The following is a 27,056-nucleotide window of genomic DNA, read 5'->3' as shown; positions in this document are numbered from 1 at the left end:
GGAGATAGGCCCCCGGGGGCGGCGCGGACCATGGCGCGGAGACCTGGGGCGCCCGCCGCCTACGGGGAGGAGTTCTCCTTCGTCAGCCCGCTGGTGAAATACCTGCTGTTCTTCTTCAACATGCTCTTCTGGGTGAGTCGCGGGGGTCGCGAGGGCACCTGAGCTGCAGGGCACCTTTGGAAGGTTGAGGAGGGGCAATCCGGGATGCCCCGGTGCCAGGCGAGTTTTATGGGCTAGCGACACTTTGCAGGAATTCCTCCTGGGGAGGGACCCGCAGTGGCCCCGGGCAGGAGGGGCCACCCGAGTGGGGTGTGCAAGCGACTCAGTAAGGGTGAGGGGGCTGCGGCAGGCCAAGTAAGTGTGTTGGGGGAGGGGCTGATTTTCCTTGGGGCAGAGCAGCCCTATGGTGCTAGCGTGTTCAGGATTGGGGACTTTCAGCCCTGGGGACCCGGGAGGCCCCACTGGAAAGGAGAGGAAGGGAGGAAAAACCCAAATCTCTTCTACCGCTTACCTTGAGGAGGGAGAATTAAGGGACTTCATCGCTGCCCACTCTGCAGGCCTCTGTTGCCCTCCTCTTGCAAAGGCTGAGGTGGAGCTGCGATGGCCTCCAGGTCTCCCGTCCTTCCCACCTCATTGCTGCCCCAAACTTTGCACTACCTCCCTCAGGACCAGACTCCTCCCCTGGAGCCTGACAGTCCTCGGTGTTTTTAAATAGGACCCAGTGTTGGCTGGAAGGCCAGAGGTTCTTTCAAAAATCTCCTGCTTGGAACTGGAAAAAGTGGGAAAAAAATACTGGCCTGGGGCTCCTGACACTTGAATTTCCACCCCTAGTCTAACATCACTGTTGGCTTGGCTGATCTTAGGTAGATATGTTTAAGGCTGCAGGCCTTCATTCCCTCCCTAAAAGCAACCTGGTATGATCAGCAAAGGCAGAAATACTCTCTGCCAGGGCCCAGAATTTAGCTGGACCACATCATAAAACGCTAGCTTGATCCTATTTCATAGCAAGAGTCTGTGGGCCCCTCTGAATTTGAGAACAGGGAAATCCTTCCCTGTAGTCCCACTTCTCTGCCAGCTCCTACCGTACCAGAGCTACCATTCTGGGAGCCCATCGTCCTTGCCCACCTCAGCTTTAGATCTACAAGTTCAGATTTGCAAGAGAGTGGAATTGTGAGTCCAAAATATCTTTCTTAGGAGAAGGAGCAGATCAGACATCTAAAGCAGCTGCTGGAAAGGTTTCACAGGGACCGTGGTGTGAAGTGCACAAAGCACATAAGTGATAGCCTGTTGGGACAAATGAGAGAGATCCCAGAGGGTGGTGATGACAGCTCACTCCCAGCCATTGTACTCTTGGGAAAATTAAAGTTTGGGCTTCTATCAAATTCTCAGTTTTAGAACTGGAAAAAAAATATAGTAGGCCTCTTGTTCAGCATCCACATCTTGTATATGAGGAAGCTGAATCACAGTGATGTTAAAATGTTTTGTCCAAGGTCCACCAGCTGGTTAGTAGGCTTGTTCTGGTGATTTTTCTACTGAGCCACGGTGCCTCTAGGGGAAGTCCTTGACCCAGATGGCTGCTTCTATACATGGGGTAGTGTTGCTATTAATGGTTAAACAGTCAACCCCAGTTCCCATGGTCTAGGTTCTACTTCCGTTGGAGGTTAGGGAAAAACAGAAGAAAACCCCTTACCGCCCCATTGCCAGGGATGGGGAATGTGCTTAGGGGAACTCCACACCTAGGGGCAAATGCCAGTGGAGGCTCCTTCAAGCTCATTGAATGTGTCCGGCCAGAATATGCTGGTACCAGTATGAATTATCATCCCAAGGACCTCAGGTTGTCATTCCAGCTTCTCTCAGCACAGGTTCTACTTCTTTTGGAGCATTTAGTGCCTTCTTTTTGTTGGTGGTGTTTTTGTTTTTTTGAGAGATGATCTCCCTGTGTAGTTCCAGCTGGTCTTGAACTCACATGTAGCCCAGGCTGGCCTCAAACTCATGGCGATCCTCCTGCCTCAGCCTCCCAAGTTCTGGGATTACAAGTGTGTACCACCATGCCTGGCTTGACACTTCACTCTTATCTGTGCTCCTCAGCAACAGCACCTGGTTGTCTGTTACCCTGTGTTCGTACTTCTATTACCAGACTTCCCTGCCCTGTCCCACACCCCTTTTATCAGACAAGTGACTGGGATGTCACAGGGAGAGTTTGGCTCCAAAGACACATAGACCCTTGGTAAAAGTGCTTCATTCAAAGTCAGAGAGGACTGTCACCAGCCCAAATTAGAGTAAAGCCCCTTCTTGGCCTCAGTATAGACTCAAAAAGTCAGAGACTCTAGAAATAGCACATTAAAGGACAAGAGGCCCAGCTTCTTTCTGGCACCAGTTTACTGTGTGACCCTAAGCCAATGTATCTGTCTCTCTGTCTTTCTCCTCTAAAGGAGAAAATTTATCTGCCTCTGTGAACTATATAAAGATGAATGAATCACTTTGGGGACTTTTTTTTTCCATTAAGATCTGGGGCTGGATCTAAGAATCAATCTCTCCGTGTCCTGGTATCCCTGGGACATTGCCCTGCCTAGGAGACAGTAAAGTGCAGGGGTTCCTCAGTGTCACCTCTTCCCTGGGCACAGAGCCACAGAGTGACATTGCACAGCCATGCAGGAGAGGAAGGACTGCTTCCTGGGATTGGGGGCATCATTCTTTCCATCCCACCTCAGGGACTGGTTATATGCTTTCCTCTTTGCAAGCTTCCGCCATCCTAATCAAATCCCACCCTTGTCTGGGACTGCCAGCCCTCACCTTTGCAGGCAGAGCACATGTCTGCCAGCTGCCAGGGTGTTGTGTGGGGGTGGTGTTTGTGTTTATGCCTGGGACACATTAAGAAGGTGGCCAGAATTGTCTGGGTTCACACTCAGTGGTGACAGTGGCTGCCTCCACTGCTGCTCTAAGAGCCCTGACTCTTAAGGCATTTAGAGGCTGACTCAGAAAGCTGCTGTCTCCTTTCAAGCCAGGACCAATTCCTCTCATTTGTGTTTCAAATCTCACTTCCCTTTTGGCCTGGGAGTTCGGATTTTTTTCTCCAGAATCATGTCGATGCGTAACTAATTGTTAGGTTTCTGTGGCCTAGAATAGTTGCTCCAAGATCCTAGAAGTTGTATTTGAGCCTTTGAGAGGTAACTGTCTTTCCTCACTTCCCTGTGTTGGACGTCTCCCTTGCAGAGTTAAGACACTGGGATGGTGTGTTCTTTATTACCCTTGAGTATATGTTGTCAGGAATATTATCAGTGCTGCCCAGCTTCTCCCTTACTGGTCCTTTTCCTACTTGGGACAGCAGTTGGAGGGGCTTTTGAGTCAAGCAGAGGCCAAAAGCTCTGACTTTCAGCTCCTGTGTCTCCTCAGCCCAGTCATCTTTGGTGGCCATGCCTCTGGGTTCCCGTGGCACCTTCTGTGTACTCCAATTATCACACCTCTTACCTGCACTGCACTTATGTATTTCTATATCTGTTTTTCCTTCTAGACTTCAGGCTCCTGAGGGTAGGCACTGCCTTATTCACTTCTGTTCTCCCACAGCCCACTTGTGTTTGGGAGAAAGTGGGTGTTTCCTGAACATTTATTGAATGGCGAGTGAGAAAGCAAAACTTACTGGGCAGGGGCATAATATTTCTTCTCTCCTCTTTCCATCGTGGACACTAGTCCGTCAGGATGCAGCCCAGCCTTAGGTGCTGGAGCATTCTTGGCAGTGAGGCACCTACTGTGTTATCCTCTGCCATGAGTCCTGTGGCCTGGCACCCTCCCTCAAACCAGATCAGAAAAATGCCAGCCCTCCCCTCTCTTGTCTCCCTTAGGGTGTGATTACTGTCTGCAGCATTTGGGTTTTTTGTTTTTGTTTTTACTTCCCCAGCTACATATGGACCCCCATCCAGGTCCTTCTAGGCCAGTCTGCTCTTCTGTCAGAACCATTGTATATGGGAGCCCAAGGGAACTCAGAGTCTTCCCCAGACCACCTGCAGCACCATCTCTCCTGGCTCAGAAATCATGAGAAAGTGACCAGGCATCAAACCTAGCAAAAATCCTCAAGTAGCAGTTTTCTGCCATCCAACTCCCCTCCCATTTCCCAAAACCTTAGGAGCTCACCTCCCTCTTTTTCATTACTTTCCCCATAGGTTACGCAGACTTCAATAAGTGAAGTATTCTTTTATTAAAAACAAGAAGAAAAATCTAAAAAACTGAAAATAAAGACAAGAGCCACACCCTTTGCTGTGCAGGTCATAGGCGTGTCTCTCAACCCCCCTAGCAGCGACCCCAGCAGGAGCCTTGTACCAAGTAGATAAATGCAGCATTCAAGCACCATTTAAAAAATAAATAAAAGAAATCACAGGGCACCTCTCCAAGTCTCGGTAGCAGGCTGTTGTTTGGCCAGTCATTGTAGGACCATGAGTCTGAATGTCTATATTACTTGAACCTTTGACTTTCCTGCCTTATTCACAACCTTGGAAAAAAACAAAACCAGCCCTAGCCCAAGGAAGATGCTGAAGGATCAGCTCCAGACACTGGCAAGGAGGAAGAAAGCTAAGAGCCAGTGTCATGTGGACAGTTGTCGCCACAGAAACCGAGCACTGGGGTGGGGACACAGGGTACCAGCGCGTATAGGTCCTGGGCAGTGAGAGGGAGGGCCCTACTATCAGTCTAGCAGGCTGTGATTTCTTTGACACCCCCACATTAAGGGCAGAAAGTTCTACCACTTTCCCACTTCCCTCTGAGTGGGATAGTTGTTGTTTGGGGATTTTGTTTGTGGTGCTAGGGACAGAACTCAGGGCCTCAGGGATGCTAGCTAGGTACATGCTCTTCGGCTGAGCTACATACCCAGCCCTTGGGAATTACTGTCCCCTCAGCTGTCCTCATTGCCTTCAGAAGAAGGAAAAAAACTAAGGAAAGGTGGACTGAGACATTCCACCTGCTTTCTGCAGACTTGGCTTTGGAACATGGGGACCGACAAGGCCAGTGCTTTCTCTTGGAGACTGTTCGGGCTAACAGGCCCTGTTTAGCCATTCTGTATCTCCCCGCTCAAGGTGCCATTCCAGGGACCTCCCTCGGAGCCAGCTCTGCCGCTACTCTGTCACCTCCCCACACTATCTCCCTTCCCCTACCTCCACCTCACCTACTTTGGAGATTGCCAGCTGCTCCCCAAGAGAACCGTGGCAAGCTGAGCCAGGTTACACAGGCATTCTAGGGGTGCTGTGTGGCAAAGATAGGAAGGCATTGGTGTGGCTGAAGTCATAAGGCTTTGGGGACATCCAGATCGAGGTTCCAGTGCCCCTTCAATCACTTACCAACTGCGTGAACTGGGCAGTTACTGTTCTTGAAAATAGTTTAATTGAAAAAAAGCAAAATTTGGATTAGAAGTCCCATTGGACTCAATTATTTCCCTGATGAGTATCTTCCCAAAAGAATTAAAAGTATCATACCACACAAAAATAAATAAATAAATAAAAGTATCATACCACACAAATATATGCACACCCATGATTATAGCAGCACAATTTGTAATAGCTAAAACTTGGAAATAGCCCAAATGTCTATCAACTGGTGACTGAATAAAGAAGATGTGTGATTTGTAAAAAAATGGAGTATTAGGGCCGGGGATTTAGCTCAGTGGTTCCACTGCCTGCCTTGCAAGCACAAGGACCCGAGTTTGATACCCAGTACCAAAAAAAAAAAAAAAAAAAAAAATTACTTTTGGTCAGGTGTGGTGACGCCCCAGCACTTGGGAGGATGAGGCAGGTGGATCGCTGTGAATTCAAGACCAGCCTGGGCTACATAGTCAGTTTCAACTACATACTAAGACCCTGTCTCAAAAAAACAAAACAAAACAAAAAGGAGTACTATTCAGCCATAAATAAAGATAAACTAGAGACATTTATAGCTAAATGGATGCACATTGAGGTCGTACTCTTCAGTGAAATAAATAGGACACACACATGTAAATACCGAATTGTCTCTCTGGTGTGAGAAACTGAAAGTGTAAATGAGGACCAAAATGTACAACAGATAATGTGAAACAGAAAGAAAAGGTCTAAAAAGTACCAATAAACTCAATAATGTAAAAAAAGAAAGAAAAGGTCTAACATGGAAGGAAAAGCAGGGAGGTTGAGGGAAAGGAAAGTTGGGAGGAAAGGGGAATGGGGAAAAAATAAGAACCAAGCCATATCATGTACAGGTACAAATTCCCAATGATGAGCATGATCATAATGTATGCCTTAAATGTACCAAAAAATTTATGGAAGGAAAAAAAAGAAAAGAAAAAATTCCGTGAATCTCTGTTCTCCAGAATGGAACTCCTAGCGCCCTCTTGGGGTTGTGGTTGGAATGGAATGAGGTAGCATCTATACTTGAGGGTGGCAGCACACACCTATATCCCCAGCACTAAGTGAGGCTGAGGCAGGAGTATTCCAAGTTTGACCCCAGCCCGGGTGATTTAGCAAGACCCTGTCTCAAAATAAAAGGACTAAGAGCCAGGCGTGGGGGCGCACGCCTGTAATCCCAGCACTCGGGAGGCTGAGGCAGGATTGCTTTGAGTTCGAGACCAGCCTGGGCTACATAGTGAGTTCCAGGTTAGTCTCAACTACACAGTGAGACCCTGTCTCAAAAAAAAAAAAAAAAAAAAAAAAAAAAAAAAAAAAAAAAAAAATAATGAACTTAGTGTAAAGGCCCTGTGTTCAATCTCCAGAATCGGGGTAGGGGGGTGGGGGGGTGGAACACCGTGTCTGGTTCTTAGCCCTCAACAGCAGACAGCTGCTACTACTTTCCAAGGTAGGAGCTCCTTGGAAATAGCACCTAGAAACCCCATGCTGCGGGAGAGGACCTGGAGAACTAGAATGAGGGCTACTCCCAACAGGAGGAAAGAGTGGTGATAAGTAGAGACTGAGTTTAGGTAAGGAGCAGCTTTGAACCTGAACCTTCTTTGTTTATTGTCCCACCATTACCCAGAGGGAAATGACAATTAACGATGCTTCTCGTTTCCTAGGGTATTTTGTTGTTATCATTTGTTGGCTTTTTTAAGACAGGGTCTGGAGATGTAGTTCAGGCTGGTTTTAAATTCATGAGATCATCCTGCCTCAGCGTCCCAAGTGCTGAGATTACAGGTGTGTGCCACCACGCCTGTCTGTTTTGTTTTAGTTTTTGAGATAGAGTCTTGCTGTGTAGTTGTCTGGCCTTGAATTCACCCCATCCTTTTGCCTTTGCCTCTGCAGTGCTGGGATTACAGGTGTGCACCACCAAGCCCAGATTTCATTTTCTGGCTTATACAGAAGTTTCCTTTGTATGCTAAGAACAGAGTCCCCCTTGGGTGTCCTGGCCTTCCCCAGGTCCTCTCCGCAAATGGACTCAGGAGCCTATCTTCTGTGGCATCAGGCCTGAGCACCCTGAAGTGGTGTCCTAGGGACTAAAATACGTGTTTTTCCTCACAGACATCAAGTCATGACTCTCTTTTCTCAATTGCAAGGAAAAAAAGTTGAGATAATGGAGAGAATTTTCTCTATTTTTTGTTTTTTGCCTTAAACAGGAGCTTAAGCTTACCTACCTGCAGCTGCTTACCTACCAGCAAGTACTAGCAAAGGGAGAAGACCAGTAACTACTGTCCAAAACTAGGAAACAGTTTATTTAGAAAATGTATTTTCCAAAACAATTTTTTAGCCTGTATTGTTTATGAAGTTCGGAGACATAACGTCTAGAAGCCACATCATCTGTTAGTAAAATTGCTCCTTATCTCTATGATAGAAATTAACATCTTATGCTCCATCACATGATACACTGAGAACATGACAGTATCTGTGTAATATTCTTGTCAAAGATGTATAATCTGAATCCATTGGTGTGGAAACAGATGAATCCGAACTGAGGGGCATTCTGCAAAACAACTGATCTAGACTTACCAAAAATGTCAGTGTCAGGAAAATGTTATCACAAGTGCCAGCGTGAATATGAAGAAACGGGAAGTCTGGTACTTTGCTAGTGGGAAGGTGAAGTGATCCAGCCCCTGTGGAGGGCAGCTTGGCAGCCCCTCCAAAAATTAAACATAGACTTTTTACATGACCCAGCAATTCCATTGTTAGGTATAGAATTCAAAACAGGTACCCAAACCAAGTCATGTGCATGGGGTGTTCATAGCAGCACTACTAGTCAGTAGCCAAAGGGGAGGGACAACCCAAATAACCACCAGCGCAGGAATACATACACTCTGCTCTGGGATTTCCCTGTCACATCCACACAGGGGACATTATTCAGCCGTAGAAGAAATGAAGTAGGGACACGTACTATAACGTGGATGTTCCTAAATATTTCCTGCCCCAATCCTAGAATCAGCCATTTTTCCAAGGAGCCAAGGGGTGGGAACTTGCACTACAAGGTGATTAACTCAATTACATCAGGATAAAGGCCCTGGTGCGTCCAAATCGCATTATTTAACTGACAGTTTTCCAGGACCATACACTTTGCTAAAAACTAGGTGCAGCTCTTTTGAAAAGTGTACCTAACTTTTGAAAGTTTCTAGTCAGGCTTCATTCTGGCAGCATGTGAAAAGTGTCTTTATCTCCAGCCTTCTCATAAAAGGACTGGGCCAGGGATTTAGCTCAGTGGCTAGGCTGAATCCCCTAGATTCAACCCTCAGTACCAAAAAAGGAGGTGAGTGTCTGAGCCAATTGCTAAAGTTGCAAGCAGCTCTAAAATCCCGTGCTTTTGCAGCAGCAGCGGCACTGACTGTGGGATGGCAGTAGGTCTGAGGAATGCAGGGTGGGAATGGACGTGTGCAAGGTGCGTCAGTGAAATGCAGACTTTGAGCACTCTGGAGAGGCATCATTAATAATCATATGAAATATTAATAATAATAGAAGGTCTTAATCTTGATCTTAATAGAGCCTCTGTCAACTGTTTGAAATCCGTGGCTGATTGTGCCTTAGGCTCACAGGTTTTCAGGTGTGGCTGCACCCTGGAATCATACAGAACACATCTAGAACTACTGCGGCCTGGGCCCTGAGGCCAGCGGTTCTGATTTACTTGCTTTGTAGCACAACCTGCACAGTGAGAGTTTCTTAAGTCTCTCCTGCACTCCCAAGTCCCCAGATGACTAACAGCAGCCAAAGTTGAGAACCACTGTGTAGGCGGTGAAGGCTCTTGGTGACCCCCCCACCATATAACACATAAATTCTAAGTCCTCAGAGTACTTTGTGCATAGCAGTTGATGAATTGGATGTGGATAGTGTATTAATTTGCTATTGCTACTGTAACAAATTACCCAACCTTAATGGCTTAATACAACACAAATTTAACCTTTTCCATTTCTGGAGGTCAAAAGTCTAAAACAGGGCAAGATAGGCTAAATTCAAGGGGTCCACAGTGCTTCATTCATTCTGCCTTTCTCTAGGGGAGAATCATGTCCTTGCTGCAGCTTTTGGGGCTGCCCACATTCCTTGATTCATGGCACCACATCTCCCCAGTCTTGTGTCTGTTATCACGTGTCTACCTCTGACACCCTTGTCTCTCTCTTATGTTTGCTTGTAACTATATTGGACCTTCAGGGATAATCTCCCCACCTCTAAATCCTTAATCACATTTATGAAGTCCCTTTGGCCAAGTAAGGTAATATAGTCACAGGTTCTAGGAATTGGGACACAGACGTCTTTGGGGAGGCATTATTTTACCTACCACCAATAGAGACAATGCAACTGCCATAATTATGGGCCCATAAATAGGATTAAGGTGCTCTGTGATATGTGGCAGCTCTTTACTGTGCCCTTTTTCTTTTAGCCATGCTAGGATTTAATCAGAGACCATCTCTGTATAAAGTTATCCACCCTAGTGAAAATTAAAATATGAACAAACAGTGTGGAGCCTTGGAGCCACAGAAATAAAGCACAGAGAGATACTTTATTTTTAAATGAGTCAGTAAAATGATATGCAGAACTGCAGTTGGGTATGGCGAGTTTTAATGGGTACATGGAGATGTTCATTCGCTGTGGCAGAGGGCAGCCTCCAGGCTTGTGTGACAGGTATCTCTGCTCTGGGATTTCCCTGTCTCCCCCACAGTCCCCAAGCCTGGTTGTGCGATGGGACAAAAATCCAGCTGGCACCTCCACACCCATGTGCTCCTTCCTGTCTCCTGGATGGAAAGTGTGAGAGCTGGCTGCTAACACAGGTGCCCAGAGGCAGGGCCAGATGATGGCAAGGAGAGAGGGCTATGCCGCAGAGAAGGGTGCTGAAGACGTCATTTTAAGAAGGAAATTTGCCCTTTAGTACTGAATGCACCTGCCAACCTCAGCCAGGTGGCAGAGGACCCTCTTAAATAAGGCCTACAGGAAGCATGTCTTTCTCTCAACAGGAAACATAGCTGACCCTGTCACCTGTTCTAGGGTGCCCAATTTCCTTCTCCCATGGAGGCCCCTGTGATTGCTCTTTCCAGCTGCTTTCTGTCTTGCAGGACAGCGAGGTCTAGCCAGCTACCTCCTTCCCCGCTGAGATGGTCAAGTCTCTGGTGCTGAGAGGCCTCTCCTGCCAAAGCTTGACCTCATCTATTACCATGGCGACAGCCAGCTGCTGCTTAGCACCAGCATGGAGACGGGGCACAAAGAAAGGGTAGCTGAGAGGGTTACAGTACACACTGGGACTGCCCAGCACTCCTGGGGGCCTAAGGGGCAGAGAAGGCCCCTCTGGGGACTCCTGGAAGTCTTTGACAAGATTTGTTCTCTCAGGGAGGAGCCATGAAATTTGCAGGATTGAAATTTGAAAGATTCCTCCACACAGGGATCAGAATTTAAAAGATAGAGTTTTCTTTACCACAACAGTTCCTCTACTTAACCACACACACTCATACACACACTCTTACGTTGGTGTGCACTTTCTTCTTATCGACACTGTATTGGCCTCCAAGAGGATTAGAGAGCTGGGAGTGCACATCTACCTGCTGTAGCTGTGAGACCTGCTTTTGCATGTAGATGGCTTAGAATTCAAAACTTCAGGCTGGATGCAATGGTGCATGCCTGTAATCACAGCTACTCCAGAGGCTGAGGCAGGAGGATCAGAAGTTCAAGGGAAGCCTGGGCAACTTAGTATAAACCCTGTCTCAAAATAAAAATAAGAAAGTGTTGGGGTGTAGCTTAGTGAAAGTTCTGGGTTCAGTCCCCAGAACCAGAAAAATAACAACTTCACAGATCCTATGTGATGCTAGACAAACTATTAGTAATGGCAGATATTTATTGTTAGGACTTGTGTTAAGTATTCCACACATTTTCTTTAATTCTCACAGCACTCTTATTAAATGTAACTGTTTGTTTGTTCTTAATTCCCATTTCCAGATATACAAACAAAGGCTCAGAAATTTGTCCCACAAAAGTCAAGTCTGACTCACTCAGAAGCCCATGTTTGCATTTGTTTTTGGTTTTTGGAGCATATTTTGGTGTTGAAGATTGAATCCAGGGCCTCGTGCATGCACTGTACCACTGAGCTAGATGCCCAGCCCCCGGAAAGCCCACCTTTTAAGTCACTATTCTGTATTAAACTTGTATTGCCTTAAGTTCCTCATCTGTGAAATGGGGATGATATCTGCCTCACAAGATAATTATATCGCAAGGATGTTGTGAACCAGTATTGGGAAAGGTATTCATGGAGATACATCCCTGATTGATGTTATCAGCAGTACTATTGGGATGTCACCCCTGGGCCCTAGGATAATTGCCCCTCCTGTTCTTCTGGAAGGTTTCAGTGTTAGGGCTCTCTGATTTCCAAAAATCTCAAGGTCGGGTCTGGCTCATTCCCTGTTTCCACAGGTGATTTCCATGGTGATGGTGGCTGTAGGTGTCTATGCCAGGCTGATGAAGCACGCAGGTGAGCTCTCATCTCCTTCCACCTCCCCAGATGCTGCCAGGGCCATTCCCCTTTGTCTCTTCCAGCCCTGGCCCTGTCTCTTCCTGCATGAGCTATGGGGAGTAGCTCCGTGTAGCCTGATCTCAGTGGTCTCCATCTTGCCAGCCTGCTCGCGCCATTTCACTTGGGTTCCCAGAGTTTCCATGAGTCTCCCAAGATATTCCTGCTTTTGAAGCCTAGGAACTGTCAGAGAGGAGCTAGTCCTCTGGGAGCAGAGAGTGGTTCAGGGAATGACCCCTCCCTAGCTCTGTCTGGAGTGACTCAACCCCATTCCCCTTGGTCTGCACAAAGGCTCCCAGAAACAGTGTCACAAAGCTGGTAAGCCCAACGCCATCCTGATTCTTTTCCAGGGACAAAGTGGCCCCTCCTCTCATAAGCCCAGGAATAAAGCTCTTCCTTTATTATTCATCAAGTGAAATGCCACAACTGCTCCCCGGCCCTTTTTGTCCTCACCGGGGGAGGGTGGCGCTGCCTCCACACAACTTTCACACTGGAGATTTCCCACCAAGAGAAGCACAGATTGAGGGCACCCTCCTGCCCATCCCTGGGAGCCCCCTCAGTGGGCACAGACCGAGAGTGGGCCCTCCCCCCAGAAGCAGCCTTGGCTTGCCTGGCACTGGACCCTGCCATCCTGCTCATCGTGGTGGGCGTCCTCATGTTCCTGCTCACCTTCTGCGGCTGCATAGGATCTCTGCGCGAGAACATCTGCCTTCTACAGACTGTGAGTGCAAAGACCTCCCTGGGGTGCCAGCTGGTCTCCTGATGCCACTCCTCCAGGTTTCCCATTTCTTCTGTCCCACCCAACCCCAGAGGCCTGTGCTGTCCACCCCTCACTGAAGAGCTCAGCCCCAGGTGCCCCGACTCCGAGTACAGTAACATGGCGGCCATTCTCAGGAAGTGTCCTGGTTGGGGGCATCTAGTAAATGAGCCTAGTGCTTGCTCCTCAGCACTGCTGTGCCCTGGGAGGGGCTGTCACCCAGAATGGTAACAGACTGTCTCCTTTTCCTGGCTGCTGCCACAGTTCTCCCTCTGCCTCACCATCGTGTTCCTGCTACAGCTGGCTGCTGGGGTCCTGGGCTTCGTCTTCTCAGACAAGGTAATGTTGGGAGCCAAGGGACCTGTTCACAGTGAACCAGAGGGAGGAAGGGAAAGCTCCTGCTGGCGTTTAGCCGATTAATTAACCGCAGCACTCCTTCCCCTGAGAAATAGCGGCCTTTGGAAGGTTCTCCTTCGGGATGAGTGAATGGCCTTTAAAGTCACTATATTTAAAGAAAATTTCACATTTGCAGAGTGTTTCCTCTTGACAGTCTGAGAGACCAACAGGGAAGAAAATTCTTAAAAATGGAGTTAAAATAACCTGCAAACTTTAATGGTAAATGACTATATAAAACTCATTGATCAGGTGGACCACAGACAACACACAGGGCCTCTTATTTCCTGAGCAATTGTTGAGATAAACAAGGAAAAGTGGGAGAAAGAAAACATGACTTAAACAGTACTTACTCTATCTGGAGGTAGACTGCCATGTAGCAACAGTCATTTTAATGAAGCACCTTGTCCTGAAGGGCAAATGATTACCAGGGACAAGGTAATAGACTATGGAATGAAATTGTGAGAAAAGTAGTGGAGCAGAAAGAGAACATGGTGGAAAATTATGAACTTGAGAGCTGTTGAATTGATTCAAAATTTTCTAGTCCTTCTGGTTTAAAATCCTAAAATGTTACAGATGTCTAAAAAGATGCAGTTTAAAATCCTAAAATGTTACAGATGTCTAAAAAGATGCAGTTTTCTTATGTCCACCAGAGGGCAGTGCTACAATTCCCTATCTTTCTGTTAAAAAACAAAACAAAACAAAAACAAATTAGTTTCTCCATTTTGCATCAGTCAACAAATATTTTGTGGTAATAGTATAAAAAGGTAGATAAACACTGGATTTTTTTTTTTGTACCGGGGATCAAACGCTGGTCCTTGTGCTTGCAAGGCAGGTGGCGGAACCACTGAGCTAAATCCCCAGCTGGATTATTTTTAAATATATCTCTGAGAAGCAGTGACAGCAGGTCCAGCATTTCTCTTGCTCACTGGTACCTTAGGGCCAAGGACAGATGGGCTTGGAACTGGCCATCTTCATTAGAACTTGGTTCTGATTTCTCAAGGCTGATTCAGATAAAGAAGGATGATCTGAACTGGGCATGGTGGTGCCCATCTATAATCTCAGCCTCGGGAGGCTGAGGCAGGAAGACTGTAAATTCAAACCCTGCTTGGACAGTTTAGGGATTTAGTGAGACTGTACCTCAAAATGGGGCTGTGATATAGCTTAGTGTGAAGGCTCTAGGTTCAATCTCCACTACCACCAAAAAAGGGGGGTAACCTTCATCTTTGATCTTTACGCACACACACACACACACACACACACACACACACACACACTGGGGGAGATGTCCTAATATCTCTTAGGGTCCCAGACTTGTAAATCTCCCCCCGTCCCATTTTGATGATAAGAATAGAGGGTATCCTTTCTCTCTTACCTAGTGCCTGTAGATGAGGTAGAAGGCTGTTGTAGTTGTCATGCTGCACCATCAGATCTCAATTCCTCCTACTTATCTCTTGTGTACAAGGCAGGGGACTTGGGGCTGGGCCTCCATTTACCTGAGCTGAGAAGGACCCTCAAGGGTATGGGCCTAAATGAATGTGTGTTGGGGTAGATGAAGGTCCTCGGGATGTTAAGGAAATATCCAGTGTGTAAAAAAGAAGTCGGAATGGGAGGAGGTAGGCAGTGAATGAGTATGATGGAAGGACTGAAACTGGGGCAATCAGAAAGGGCCTGGAGCCATTTGGCAATTCTAAGGTTGGCAGCTATCAGTGTGCACCCAGAGTGGGGTGGCAGAGGAAGCCAAACCTGTGCCAGGCTGCTTGGGGTTTGCCATAGAGGTGAGAAGGGGTACCCTGGGGCTCCGACCACACCATGCTATCTGTGGAGGGTCCCCTCCTGACTCGCACTTCTGCTGTGGCAACAAGCAAGAAAAAGAAAAAAAAGTGATCCTGTCTGCGGTCACTTCTGCAGGGAGGAATAAGTTAGGAATTAGTCCTGTGTCCTGATTCCCTTCCCGTGTCTCTGCAGGCTCGGGGGAAAGTGAGTGAGATCATCAACAATGCCATTGTGCATTACCGAGATGACCTGGATCTACAGAACCTCATTGATTTTGGCCAGAAGAAGGTAAGGACTACGTGTGGTGGAGTCAGCAGGGTCCGGGGCTGTGGGTAAAAGTTAGAGTCCTTCCGAGAGATGCCTCACCCTCTAGGGCTCTCCCACAGGCCTCTTCATTCCTTGCTAGGTAATATGTACACTCCGGTAATAGGTTTGGCAAAACACAGAGTTCTTTAACAGTTCTTTAAGGATACATAACAGTATATATAGGAATCTACCACTTATGTAAAAAAAAAAGGGGGAGAAGAATATACATTCGTATTTGCAAAAGAATTCTGGAATGATCTGTAAGAAACCATTATAAGTGATTGCCCATAGCAGAATGAGAAACCAACCAGTTCTCGGTTTTTTTGTTTCTGAGGATTGTACCCAGGCCCTCACACATGGTAGACCGACGTTCTACCACTGAGCTAGCTCCCCAACCCCTCCCCGCTTTTTGAGACAGGGTCTCATTAAGTTGCCCAGGCTGGACTTAGACTTGTGACCCTCCTGCCTTACCCTCCCAGAATGCTGGGATTTACATGCATTCACCACCATGCCTGGCTCTATCTAGTCAAAAGTTACATTTTAAAAATTGTGTTCAAATATGCATAACATGAAATTTACTGTTTTGCTTCATAATGCTAAGGATCGAACCCAGGGCCTCAGGCATCACAGGCAAGCAGCGTACTACAAAATTACACCCCCAGCCCAGAATTTACCATTTCTCGGTGTAGAGATCTGTGGTATCAAGAATGTTTACATGTGGGCTGGGGATTTAGCTCAGTGGTTCCACTGCCTGCCTTGCAAGTGCAAGGTCCCAAGTTTGATCTCCGGTACAAAAAAAAAAAAAACATTAACATGTGCTCAACCATCACCACAACCCATCCCCAGAACTTTTCATCTTCCCCAAGTTAAACTCTGTACTCTTTCAAATCTGCTCCCCATTTCCCTCTTGCCCTGGCAATCATCACTCTCCTTTCTGTTTCTGTGAATTCGACTTCTCTAGGTACCTCATATTAATTAATAGGACCATACAGTATTCATCCTTCTGTGACTGGTTTATTCCCTTGGCATGTCTTCCAGTTTCATCTAGGTTGTAGCATGTGTTAGAATTTCCTTCCTTTTAAGACTGAGTATATAAAGGAACTCTCCTACATTGTTGGTAAACTAATGCAACCATTATGGAAATCAGTATGGAGATCTGTCAAAGAACTCAAATTAGAAATTCTATTTGACCCAGCGATTCTCCCTCTAGGCATCTTCCCAAAGGAGTTAAAGACTTGATATTACAGAGATACGTGTGTACTCATGTTTATTGCATCACACTTCCTAATAGCTAAACTCTGGAAACAGCCTGTGTGTCCAGCAGTGGACTTAAGAAAATGCGGTATCTACCACTGCATGGCTATACAGAAGGATAAATTTGAGACATCTGTAGGAAAATAGATGCACCTGGAAAAATATAGCGTTGAGTGAAATAAATCAGACACACAAGCTTAAATACCATATGGTATCTCATATGCGTAAGGCAAAGCACAAAGCAAAATAAAGGATGGCTAGAAGGGGACAAGGATACAGATCTCTTGCCAATAGGAAGGGGTCCAGGAGACTGAGGGAAGGGCAGAGGAAGTAAGAAGATTTATGATATATCATGTACAGTTACCAAATACCCACGATGAATGTAAACATTTTACGTCATAAATATGAGCTAAGAGTAACAATAAGAACAAGAATGAAAATAGAGAAAGAGGATTTAAAGACAAAGGGAGGGAGGTGGGTGGGTGAGAAGAGCATTAAAAAAAGGAAAGGGGCCAGGGATTTAGCTCAGTGGTGCCGCCGCCTGCCTCGCAAGCACAAGGACCTGTGTTCAATCCCCGATACCAAAAACAAAAAACAAAAGAAAAACGAACAAGTTGTGTTATGTACATGCACTTACTCTCCAAGATGAAATGTAAATTTCATCTTGCAAATGCAAATATGTACTAATAAAGTAAAGTAAGATTAAAAAATAGATGCTGAACGATGACAAGAGGATCAACTGGTCAGAAAAATATAACTATAAATAAATGTATAACAAGCTGAAAATACACGAGAGGGTTTGAATATTGTCAGTTTGTTTTATGCGGCTACTAAGATAATCATGTAATTTTGGCCTTATAGTTTAGTATATAGCTGATTGATTTTCATATATTAATTTAACCTCACATTCCTGGGATAAATTGTATATAATGGCGAATAAAAGACTGAGTAATAATCCAGGGTATGTAAGTCTCACATTTTGTTTCCCATTCACCCATTGATGGACACTTGGGTTGCTTCCACCTTTTGGCTATTGTAAATAGTGCCGCTATGAATCAAAAGTTAATTTTTAAATAAACGTACTTTTGAGGCCAATGCTGAGTTCCCTTTCCTGTGGTACAACAGACACTGGACTAGGATGTTGTTTGCTTTCAAGGAGGAACTGTGGACTCAGAATATTAAAGAGTCCCTTCTTGTGTTTTCTCTATTATGAGATAAGGTTTTAAAGCACTGATCTTTTAATTATTCCAGCCAGCATTATTAACTGTTGTTACTTTTTGGTGTTGCTGAACTTGAGCCTGGGGTCTTGTGCATGCTACACTCATGTTGTCCCACTGAGTTGTACCCTGAGCTCTAGACAGTATTTTTGAACACCTCCTTTTATCAGACTCTGCTGTGCAGAACTACAAAGCCAGAACCTTCTCTACCCTTCTCTCAAGGAACACAGTTGAATGTGTAAAAAAATATATTTATACACAAAATTAATATCCAACATTTTGGCAAGTTATACAAGATACATAAAGTAGTAGAAATTAAGAAGAAAAAATTTCTTCAGGTGAAAGCAACTGGGAGACTTGAGTTCAAGGTTCGAGGTTATGTTAGGGTAAGGGTTGGGTGATTCTTACCTTTTGCCATGGGCTCTGTTGCAGTTCAGCTGCTGTGGAGGGATTTCCTACAAGGACTGGTCCCAGAATATGTACTTCAACTGCTCAGACGATAACCCCAGCCGTGAGCGATGCTCTGTGCCTTACTCCTGTTGCTTGCCTACCCCAAACCAGGTGAGCAAACATCCTTCCTCATTTCTTTCTGGGTAGTGATCTAGGTTACTTTCTTGCCCATTTTATAGTGTAAAATGGGACAGTTCTGTAGGACAGGTGTCAGGTGTTATTTTTCACCTCAATCTGATAGCTCCATTAACCTTTCCCTTCTACAGCCTGCATGAGGTTTCAGGAAAGGCAGATCTAAAGCAAGAAGAACTAATGGGCCAGGATTTAGCTCAGTAGTTCCACCACCTGCCTCACAAGCACAAGGGCCTGAGTTCAATCCCTGGTTCAAAAAAAAAAAGGTGAAACAAACTAAAGCAAGAACTAGATCTAGGCTTCCCAAGAGAAGGCAAGCATCCATTTAGCAATTTCCAGCCCAACACCTTTCACAGATACTCTTCACAATTGTTATTGGCATGGGAGACCCATTTGGCTTTTCAATCTTTCCCCAGGCAGTGATCAACACTATGTGTGGCCAAGGTATGCAGGCTCTTAAATACTCGGAAGCTAGTGACGTCATCTATACCAATGGCTGTATTGACAAGTTGGTCAACTGGATACACAGCAACCTATTCTTACTTGGTGGTGTGGCACTGGGGCTGGCCATCCCCCAGGTAACTTACCCTGTGTGACTTGGAAGTCCCAAACTCTCAAAGACTCCTTTATTTAGGGGAGGGCACCTGGGGACTAGCTGTGATTTCAGAGACTGACATTGCTGAGGGGCAGAGGAAGGGATGGTGCTTACCTGACTGGGAAGACCGAGCCAGGGGAAGGAGGGGCATCACTCACTGCTGAGCCCCCAATTCCTTCTCGCCCTTCTCAGCTGGTGGGAATCCTCCTATCCCAGATCCTCGTGAATCAGATCAAAGATCAGATCAAGCTACAGTTCTACAACCAGCAACACCGGGCTGACCCATGGTACTGAGAATCCGTCCTGCATCTTCTCACCACGGCGAAAGGCAAGCCTCACTGACCAGCAACAGCTGGTGCTGAGAACAGCACCCAAAGAGATTTGGATTGCAGCTCCCCACTGGGCCCACTGGGACAAGCAACCACCAAATGGGCAGAAAGAAGGCAGGGTGCACCGGGCCTCGAGTCTCAGAAGGATGTGCCTCCCCTCCCCCGTCCTAGCCCTCAGCATTGTTACAGTCATTTTATGTTGTTTCTAACCTTAGTGTTTGGCTTTGCGTTTTTAAATTTTGTCTGGGCAGAGATTTTCGGGGAATGGCAGTTGCCGAGAGTTGGGGGAGGGGGGTACTAGTAGCTGCTGCTTTTTCACCAGGGCAACACAACCAACAGCTCTATTAGGGCTGTCACTGAGCTTGGTGAACATACTTAGATTCTGCTGCCAGCAAGGCTTAGCTGTGGAGACTAGATACCACAGCCCCGCCCAGAGGGCGGATATACACTTGGCAGGATACCAGCTCCAGAAGAGGAGTGGGACCAGGCAGTAGGGAGTGTGGGGGTCGGGCGGGGGCAGCTGTGTGTGTCGGTGGGAGTGGAAGGAGATATGTTTACCAAATGCCTGCCCCGCCGTCCTCCCAGGTAGTCAGATTGAGCTACATCCTGCACCTCCCTCGTTTCCATGGTAACGTGGCACAAGGGCAAGGGGTACAACAGCAGCCAAATTCATCCCCACCCCACACCGAAGAAAGTTTACAGCAATGATCCCCATACTCTGTGGCCAGCAGAAGTGGGACTGAGCCATACATGTCCTCGAACTCCTCTATCAGCAAGTGGGGTCTTCTTTAACTTGGCAGTGAGCAGAAGAATGATAAACACCCCCACCCCGACTCCCCTGCACGAAAACTTAAGTGTTTTACAGTGTAAGAAGCAGGACTCTTGCTGGGGCTAGAGGTGCCAGAGTGGCAATAAAAAGCTTGTTGACCTGGGCTAAGCTGGCCTCCATGAATTTTCCATTCTGGCAACTAGAAGGGGAGAAGCAGAAGGGTCCAGACGGTGGGCCCTGCCTCCAGGAGGCTCTAAAAACCACAGGACTTGTGTAGGCCCACACGCCCCATCTTACCTCACCATCACCCTTTGGACCTAAATTAGAACGAAAGATGTCCAGTTCTGATCTATAAACGGTGCAATTTTGTCCCAAAACCCGTGGGGAATTTTTTTCTTCCCGAATTAAGGTGGATCAAAATTAATCTGCCACGGAGAAATTTAGGATGGAGGTAGGGAAGGCAGGATAGGAGCAACCTCCGCCTGGGGTAAGGTCTCCCTCATCTTCCACGAGGAGGGAGAAAGCTATCTGTTCCCGGCAGTCTGGCCCGCTGGTCGCCATCCTGGATCTGAAGGGGGTCAGCATTCCAGCACAGCCTGCCTTAGGGAAGACGCGAAAAACTCTCGGCGCGCCCTGGCAGCGTGCGAGGGCAGGGAGACGGCGCGTCGGGGGTGGGGCCGCGCCGCTTCGTGGGTGGTCCTCGCCCCTCCGGCAGGGGATGGGGAGGTGGAAGCGGGAGAGGGTCCCTGAAGTCCCCTCGCTGCCCCTCTCGCATTCCGGCGGTTCACACTAAGCCCTCGCTCCGGCGGAGGGTGGGGGGCTTGGAGAGCGTCCCTACCGTGTTGGGAGACAAAGAGTCACGAGGTCGCTCCCGCCCCCAGTGTTTCCTAGGCGAGCCTTCTGCTCCTGGGAGGGCGCTTTTCCAGCAGCCGCCCGGGGCCCCGGCCAATGTTTAGCTCCTAGCTGGTAACAGAACGGAAAGAAAAAATAAAATCATCACGAATATAATATTAAAAGTAAGGGCCTTTTATTCTGGGAAAGAAGAGTGAAAAAGCGCGCCTTCTTGGTTAACTTGCCTTTCTTAAGTACTGCCGGAGACTTGCAGTTTATACTTTTCCTTTTTTTTAGTGACACAGACCCAGAAGTGAGTGCCCTCCGCTTGGGGTTGGGGTAAAAGGCCCTCCTGATCCAGCAGCTTTGAGGAGCTCATCTGGAAAGATAATCCCTTTGGAGGTCATGGAGGAAAAGAAGACCAGGAATAGTGGTCCCCGGAACCAGGACTCAAATCATCTGCATTTCCTAAGTGCCAAATTACACTTTTATCGGGGTGTCTGTATGTTTTCTGGACCCGGACTTTGGAATTTCTGCACATTCCCCAGGCTTTAAAACTTATGGAGCAAATGCTCAGACCTTACACTGCACTTCAGTATTTCTACCTGTTTTCCAGTTTGCAGTTCCACTGGGTTCCTAGTCTCTAGCATTTTTCTCTTTGGGGAAAAAATATTAACAATTTTTAAAAGCTTTCTCGTCGTTATTTGATGTTTCAAATGAAGTTGCTCCCTGAATTTTTGTGTTTATAGTAACCCCAGTCTCAAATAGGCAAGCTTAACTTCAGTACTTAGAACAGCTGATTAATCTAGGCCCCGAAGTGGGTGAATAGTGGACAACAGAAATCAATCAGGGGAACAGGAAGGGAAGGGACAGATGTGGAAGGCAAAGCTTGAAGACAGTGGAAGCCCTAAAGGGTGCCAGTAAGAAAGCTACTATTAATTCCAGTGGGCCTCAGACCTGACAATGAAACAGGTTCTGTGTCCAAGAGAGCAAATTTTGCAGAAATTCTGATTCCCTCTGTTTTGTTTTGTTTGAGACAGGGTCTCACCACGTTGCCCATGCTAGCCTCGGCCTCCTAAGCAGGATTACAGTCTGTATTGGTTGTCCATTGCTGCTAACACAAATTAACGCCTTAAAACACAAATTTTATCTTCCTTATCTGGAAGTCAGAAGTCCAAAATAGGTCTCACTGAGCTGAAATAAAAAGGTATAAGTAGGACAGTGTTCTGTCTGGGGCTCCAGGGGAGAATTGTTTTTCTAGTTTCCAGAGCCCTTTGCATTCCTTGGCATGGACCTGCTCTCCATCTTCAGAACACAGCCTCTAGTTTCTGGTCACATTTCCTTTTCCTCTGACCTTCCCACTTCCAGTACCTACTTATAGCAGTTACAGATTATGTTGGGTCCACCAGGATTATTCAGCATAATTTACCTGTTTTAAGATCCTTAATTTAACCAAATCTACACAATCCCTTTTACCATGTAAGGTAAGACATACATAGGTCAGGCCAGGGATTTAGCTTAGTGGTGCTGCCACTTGTCTCACAAGAGCAAGGTCCCGAGTTCTATCCCTGGTACAAAAAAAAAAAGATATACATAGGTGCTGGACATTAGGACATGAGCATTTTTTGTTTGATCATTTAGCTTATCACAACTCCCTTTCCAGTCTCTTGCCTGACTTGAGGTGAGGGGTCTTGGAAATCAGGTGAGGGCCCTTGGAAGTGAGTGAGCTATGTGTTCCTTGGCCATCTCTAATCATTACCTGACATGGGCTGATTGCTTACTGTGTGCCAAGCGCATGTTTATTGTGCAGGCTTTGTTATTTTCTGACTCATCTTCATCCTGAAGATCAGATGTGTTTCAAAAAAAAAAAAAAGGGGGGGCCAGGGACCAGTTTCATGAAGAGAAACAGCACAGCTTCTTCCAGCAAAAGAGTTCTCCTGGCCTGATACTCAAAAGATCAGGAACACCCATTCCCTCTAAAATAAGTTTATGATAAACTGGGCATAGGGAACATGCCTATAACCCAGCACTTTAGGAGGCTGAGGCAGGAGTTTGAGCCCAGCCTGTTACTTAGCAAAACCCTATCTCAAAATTTTAAAGAGGACTGGAGTTACAATGAAAGCCCCAGTACACACCAAAAAAAGTCTTTGGTGATTAGATATTAAAAAGTGCCATTGATAAAGCACTTAGAGGAGGAATAAAGTAAGGGTTAACCACATTCTAAAACTAAGGTTGGGGCCAGGGATTTGGCTGAATGATTCTGCTACCTGCCTCGCAAGCACAAGGGCCCGAGTTCAATCCCCGGTCCCAAAATCAATCAATCAATCAAACTCAGGTTGAAAATTATGCTTCTAGAATCTTCTCACTCCATACCAGAAACCTGGTGAGTCAACCAGTTGAATAGAGAAGATCACAGATTCCAGAAGTATTTCCAAACATCACTGCTCACTTTCTAATAAACAAAAAACAAAACAGTAATAAAAGGGGAGGGTAATCACTAGTAAAAGTAATAAAAGGTGTTAGATAAATGGAGTACTCACAGTATGAAAATAAGTAACAGATTTGTATTTCACATCATATACTTCAGTGCATTGCAGAAAAGTAAAACAAACATAAAAAACAACATCAGAAACCAGGCATGGAGGCACATACCTGAAATCTCAGCACTCTTAGAGCCTGGGAAATTTAGCAAGATCTTATCTCAAAATAAAAATAGTTGAGGCTGTAGTGCAGCAACTCACAATGATTCTTTTTCCTTTGGAAACTAGGCCCCTTCCACCCCTAAGCACAGTGGTGAATTGTGAAGAGCCACATGCGGGGATTTAGCTCTGGTGTTGCTGCCTGCCTCGAAAGCCCAAGGACTCAAGTTTGATCCCTGGTACAAAAAAAAAAAGTTCAAGAACCACATGTGTACTGTAAGACCTGGTGCCCTAGACATAGCTGACTGGGTCAAGCTTGGGCACTGCTATTACAAAATGCCCCAAACGAGGTGGCTTAAAATGACAGAAACAGGGGCCGGGGATATAGTTCAGCAGCACTGTGCCTGTCTTGCAAGTGCAAGGTCCTGAGTTTGATCCCCAGTACCAAAAAAAAAAAAGAGAGAGAGAGAGAGAGACAAAACCATATTACCCCACATCTTTGGAGGCCAGAAGTCTGAAATCAAGGTGTTAGCAAAACCATGTTCCCTCGAAGCTTTGAGGGGAAAATCAGCCTGTGCCTCTTCCAGCATCCGGTGGCCCTAGGCACTCTTTGGCTGCTGGCAGCACATTCTCCACCCTCATATGCCTTCTTGCCCACCCCACTCTAGGGTCCTCATCTTAACTGAACACTAACTCCAAATAAGGTCCCATTCCGAGTTGGGGGAAGTAGGGTATTAGGACTTCACAGGCCTGTTTTGCAAGGATACCGTTCAACCCCTAAGAGACACAGCCCAGGTTGTGCCAGACCCCTCCCAGGACTTTAGAATTGAGAATGAAGTTCTAATCGCAAAGGGAAGCTGAAGCTTAGCCCCTGTACACTCCACGGATGAAATAGCAATGACACTCTGTTTACAGAAAGAGAAGGAAACAGAGTGAAGATGGGGTGGGGCGTAGAGAGCAAGGGGGCGGAGGAAGGACACTGTCCTGGAAGCAGTTTTCCTCTGTGGTCCTGCATCCTTTCTGCAACTCCTCTGCCTTCTGCATTGGGTTCCCTGAGAACTGTATGCCCAATAAAGCCTGCCTTTGTCTCTTTTGTTTTAATTTGTTTTGTTTTGTTCTGTTTTTGTGATGCTGAAGATTGAACCCAGGGCCTTGGTATGTTAGGCAGTTGCTGTGCTGCTTGAGCTGCATCCCTAGCCTGAAAAGCCTATTTTGTTTCCTTAAGGAAGCTCAAATTGGCTTCTCTTGCTTATAAGCAAAGATAATAGAAAAGCTAGAATCGGAGTAAAACACTATGTTCATTTTCTATTGCGGCTGTGACAACCTATCATGTAAAACAAATTTACTGCCTTACAGTTCTGTAGGTTACAACTCTGGTACGAGTCGCAGGGCAACAGTCCTTGCCTTTTCAGTTCTTTCTTTCTTTGGATTTGTTTTTCCTTTTGAGGCAGGGTCTAGCCTTGTAGCTCAGACTGGCCTCCAGCACACAGCAGTCCTTCTTTATCAGCCCCTGAATGCTAGGATTACATGTTTGTGCCACCACCCCTAGCTGCCTTTTCAGTCTTGAATTCCTTGGTTGGTGGCCCCTTCCACCCTCTCCATGTCAGCAACGGCAGGTCAGATTCTTCTCATGGTACCATCTTTCTGCTTCTCTGCGGCCAGGAAAGGTTTTCTGCTTTCAAGAACTCACATGATTAGATTGGGCCCATGTGCATAATCCAGGCCACTACTCCATCTCAAGGTTCTTAAAGTTAATTACATCTGTCTTTGAAGTCAGATAAGTCATCTGTCTTTTTTGCCACACAGTCACAGTTTCTAGTGACTAGAATGTGGAAATTTTAGAAACAATTTGTCAACCACAGGTACATAAGGAAATACATCCTATTTGTAGTAAGATAGATGGCCAAGTTTAATGGTCTTTCTCTGTACCATTTATTTGCCTTCCAATATCCCTTCACTTCATGTGAACAATTTAGTCTGAAGCCTTGACCTACTCAAGTTCTTTTTGAGGAACACAGGGGCAACTCTGTCCAATTCAAGCTGCCTTCTCATAGCTGAAGCTTGAACTATCCCAGGAAGACATTAAATGAGAACAGATTCCCAAACGGTCTGATTAGAGCCCCAGTGGAATAGACAAAATGGGATGAAATGTAGTCCCCACTAAAGGATTGCATTTACTAAAAATGTAATTGCTAAAAAGGCGATTTAAAAGGAAATTGATACCTCTTTTGAAGTGAGAGTCTGGGTAGATGTCTTTTTTTGTTCTGTTATGTTTTTGTTTTTCGAGAGAATTTCACTGTGTAGTTCAGACTGATCTTGAACTCACTTCGTAGTCCAGGCTGGACTCAAACTCGAGACAATTCTCCTGCCTCAGCCTCCCATGTGCTGGGATTACAGGCATGCACCACTATGCCCTGCATGTGCTCTCTCTCCCTCCCCCATTCCTCTCTCTGACTTGAATTCAGGACCTCACACATGCTAGTCAAGAACTATACTACTAAAACAAAAGAAAGAGAATTCTACTACTGCAGTACATCCCCAGACCTTTATTATTATATATGCTAAATTGCTCAGATTGGCCTCAAACTTGTGAATCCTTCTGCCTCCCATAGCTGAGATATACTATGGTTGGTACCCGGCTTTGGAGTGGGTAACTTGATAAAGGTTTGGTTCTGGCAGCGGCTGTAAGATCTAAGTGAAAGTGACACCTATAGGAAGCCAGGTAAACCATGCATTGGCTCAACAAATACAGTGGACCAGGTGCTGTTTTCACAAGAGAAAGAATATCCTGAGTTCCTGCCCTCCTGCGTTTACACTCAACTAGTGGAGACAGATGCATACAAACATATGTTATATCTTACTGCCCTGGTTATTTTCCTCATTACTGGGACAGAATACCGAATACCCACTAGTTAAAGAAGGAGGGATTTATTCTGACTCACAGTTGTAGATGTTTCAGCTTCAAGGCAGGGCAGCATGGCAGAGGGCCATCCCAGAGGAGAAAGAGCACACAGCACAGCGGTAGGAAGCAGAGAGGGAGATCAAGGGAAGAGGGAGAACGACAGACCCTCCAGGCCACCTACCTGGGACCAACCTCCTCTGAGCAGGCTTCACCCCCAGTGTCACATCATCAGTGGACTCAGTGTCGGCCCCCATGACCCAGTCACCTCCCAAATGCCCCACCTGTGAGCTCATGAGGCTTTGGGGAGACATCCAGGTATAAGCCATAGTATTATACATTATATAAAGCCTGCTAGAGATATGGTCTATGAACAAAAAGAAAGCAGGCTAAGAGAATAGAATGATGGTGTCCTGTTCCAGATGAAGCATTTTATTTTTTTATTTTTTGTGGGGGGCAGAGGTCAAACTCGGGTCCTTGTGCTAATGAGGCAGGCAGCAGAACCACTGAGCTAAATCCCGGTCCTTAGATGAAGAATTTTAAAAAATGCTTTCTCTAAGAAAAGAAATTCCTTTTTTTTTTCCCAGTATCAGGAATCGAACTCAGGACCTTGTACTTGTCAGGTAGGATCTGTGCCACTGAGCTATATTCCCCAGCCCCTTTTTTATTTTTAACTAATTATAAGCTCACAGGAGGTTGCAAAGAAGTATATGGGGGGCCGGGGATTAAGCTCAGTGGTTCGGTGGCCTGCCTTGCAAGCCCAAGGACCCGAGTTCAATCCCTGGTACCAAAAAAAAAAAAA

At 46.2% G+C, this 27,056-nt stretch overlaps 1 protein-coding gene across 3 annotated transcripts; it reads left to right on the top strand.

Annotated features, from left to right (window-relative positions):
• Positions 1 to 6: 6 nt before the first annotated feature.
• On the top strand, positions 7 to 23,790 carry Tspan33 (tetraspanin 33). 3 transcript variants are annotated; one of them, XM_010633472.2, is made up of 9 exons: positions 7 to 132; positions 11,811 to 11,868; positions 12,501 to 12,628; positions 12,929 to 13,003; positions 15,026 to 15,121; positions 18,043 to 18,171; positions 18,609 to 18,770; positions 18,980 to 19,115; positions 21,014 to 23,790. In XM_010633472.2, exons 1-8 carry the CDS (start codon positions 31 to 33, stop codon positions 19,079 to 19,081), a joined length of 852 nt encoding a protein of 283 aa, XP_010631774.1. In that variant the 5' UTR covers positions 7 to 30; the 3' UTR covers positions 19,082 to 19,115; positions 21,014 to 23,790. The 3 variants fall into 3 exon arrangements, with proteins under 3 accessions (XP_010631774.1, XP_010631775.1, XP_010631773.1); XM_010633473.3 differs by lacking the exon at positions 21,014 to 23,790 and having other exon boundaries at positions 12,504 to 12,628; positions 18,980 to 20,938; XM_010633471.3 differs by lacking the exon at positions 21,014 to 23,790 and having other exon boundaries at positions 18,980 to 20,936.
• Positions 23,791 to 27,056: the final 3,266 nt, after the last annotated feature.

This window comes from Fukomys damarensis, unplaced genomic scaffold, assembly GCF_012274545.1.
Source record: "Fukomys damarensis isolate Sample0158 unplaced genomic scaffold, DMR_v1.0_HiC HiC_scaffold_4, whole genome shotgun sequence".
In the NCBI taxonomy this organism is placed as follows: domain Eukaryota; kingdom Metazoa; phylum Chordata; class Mammalia; order Rodentia; family Bathyergidae; genus Fukomys; species Fukomys damarensis.
This window is presented reverse-complemented; position numbering and strand designations above follow the sequence as displayed.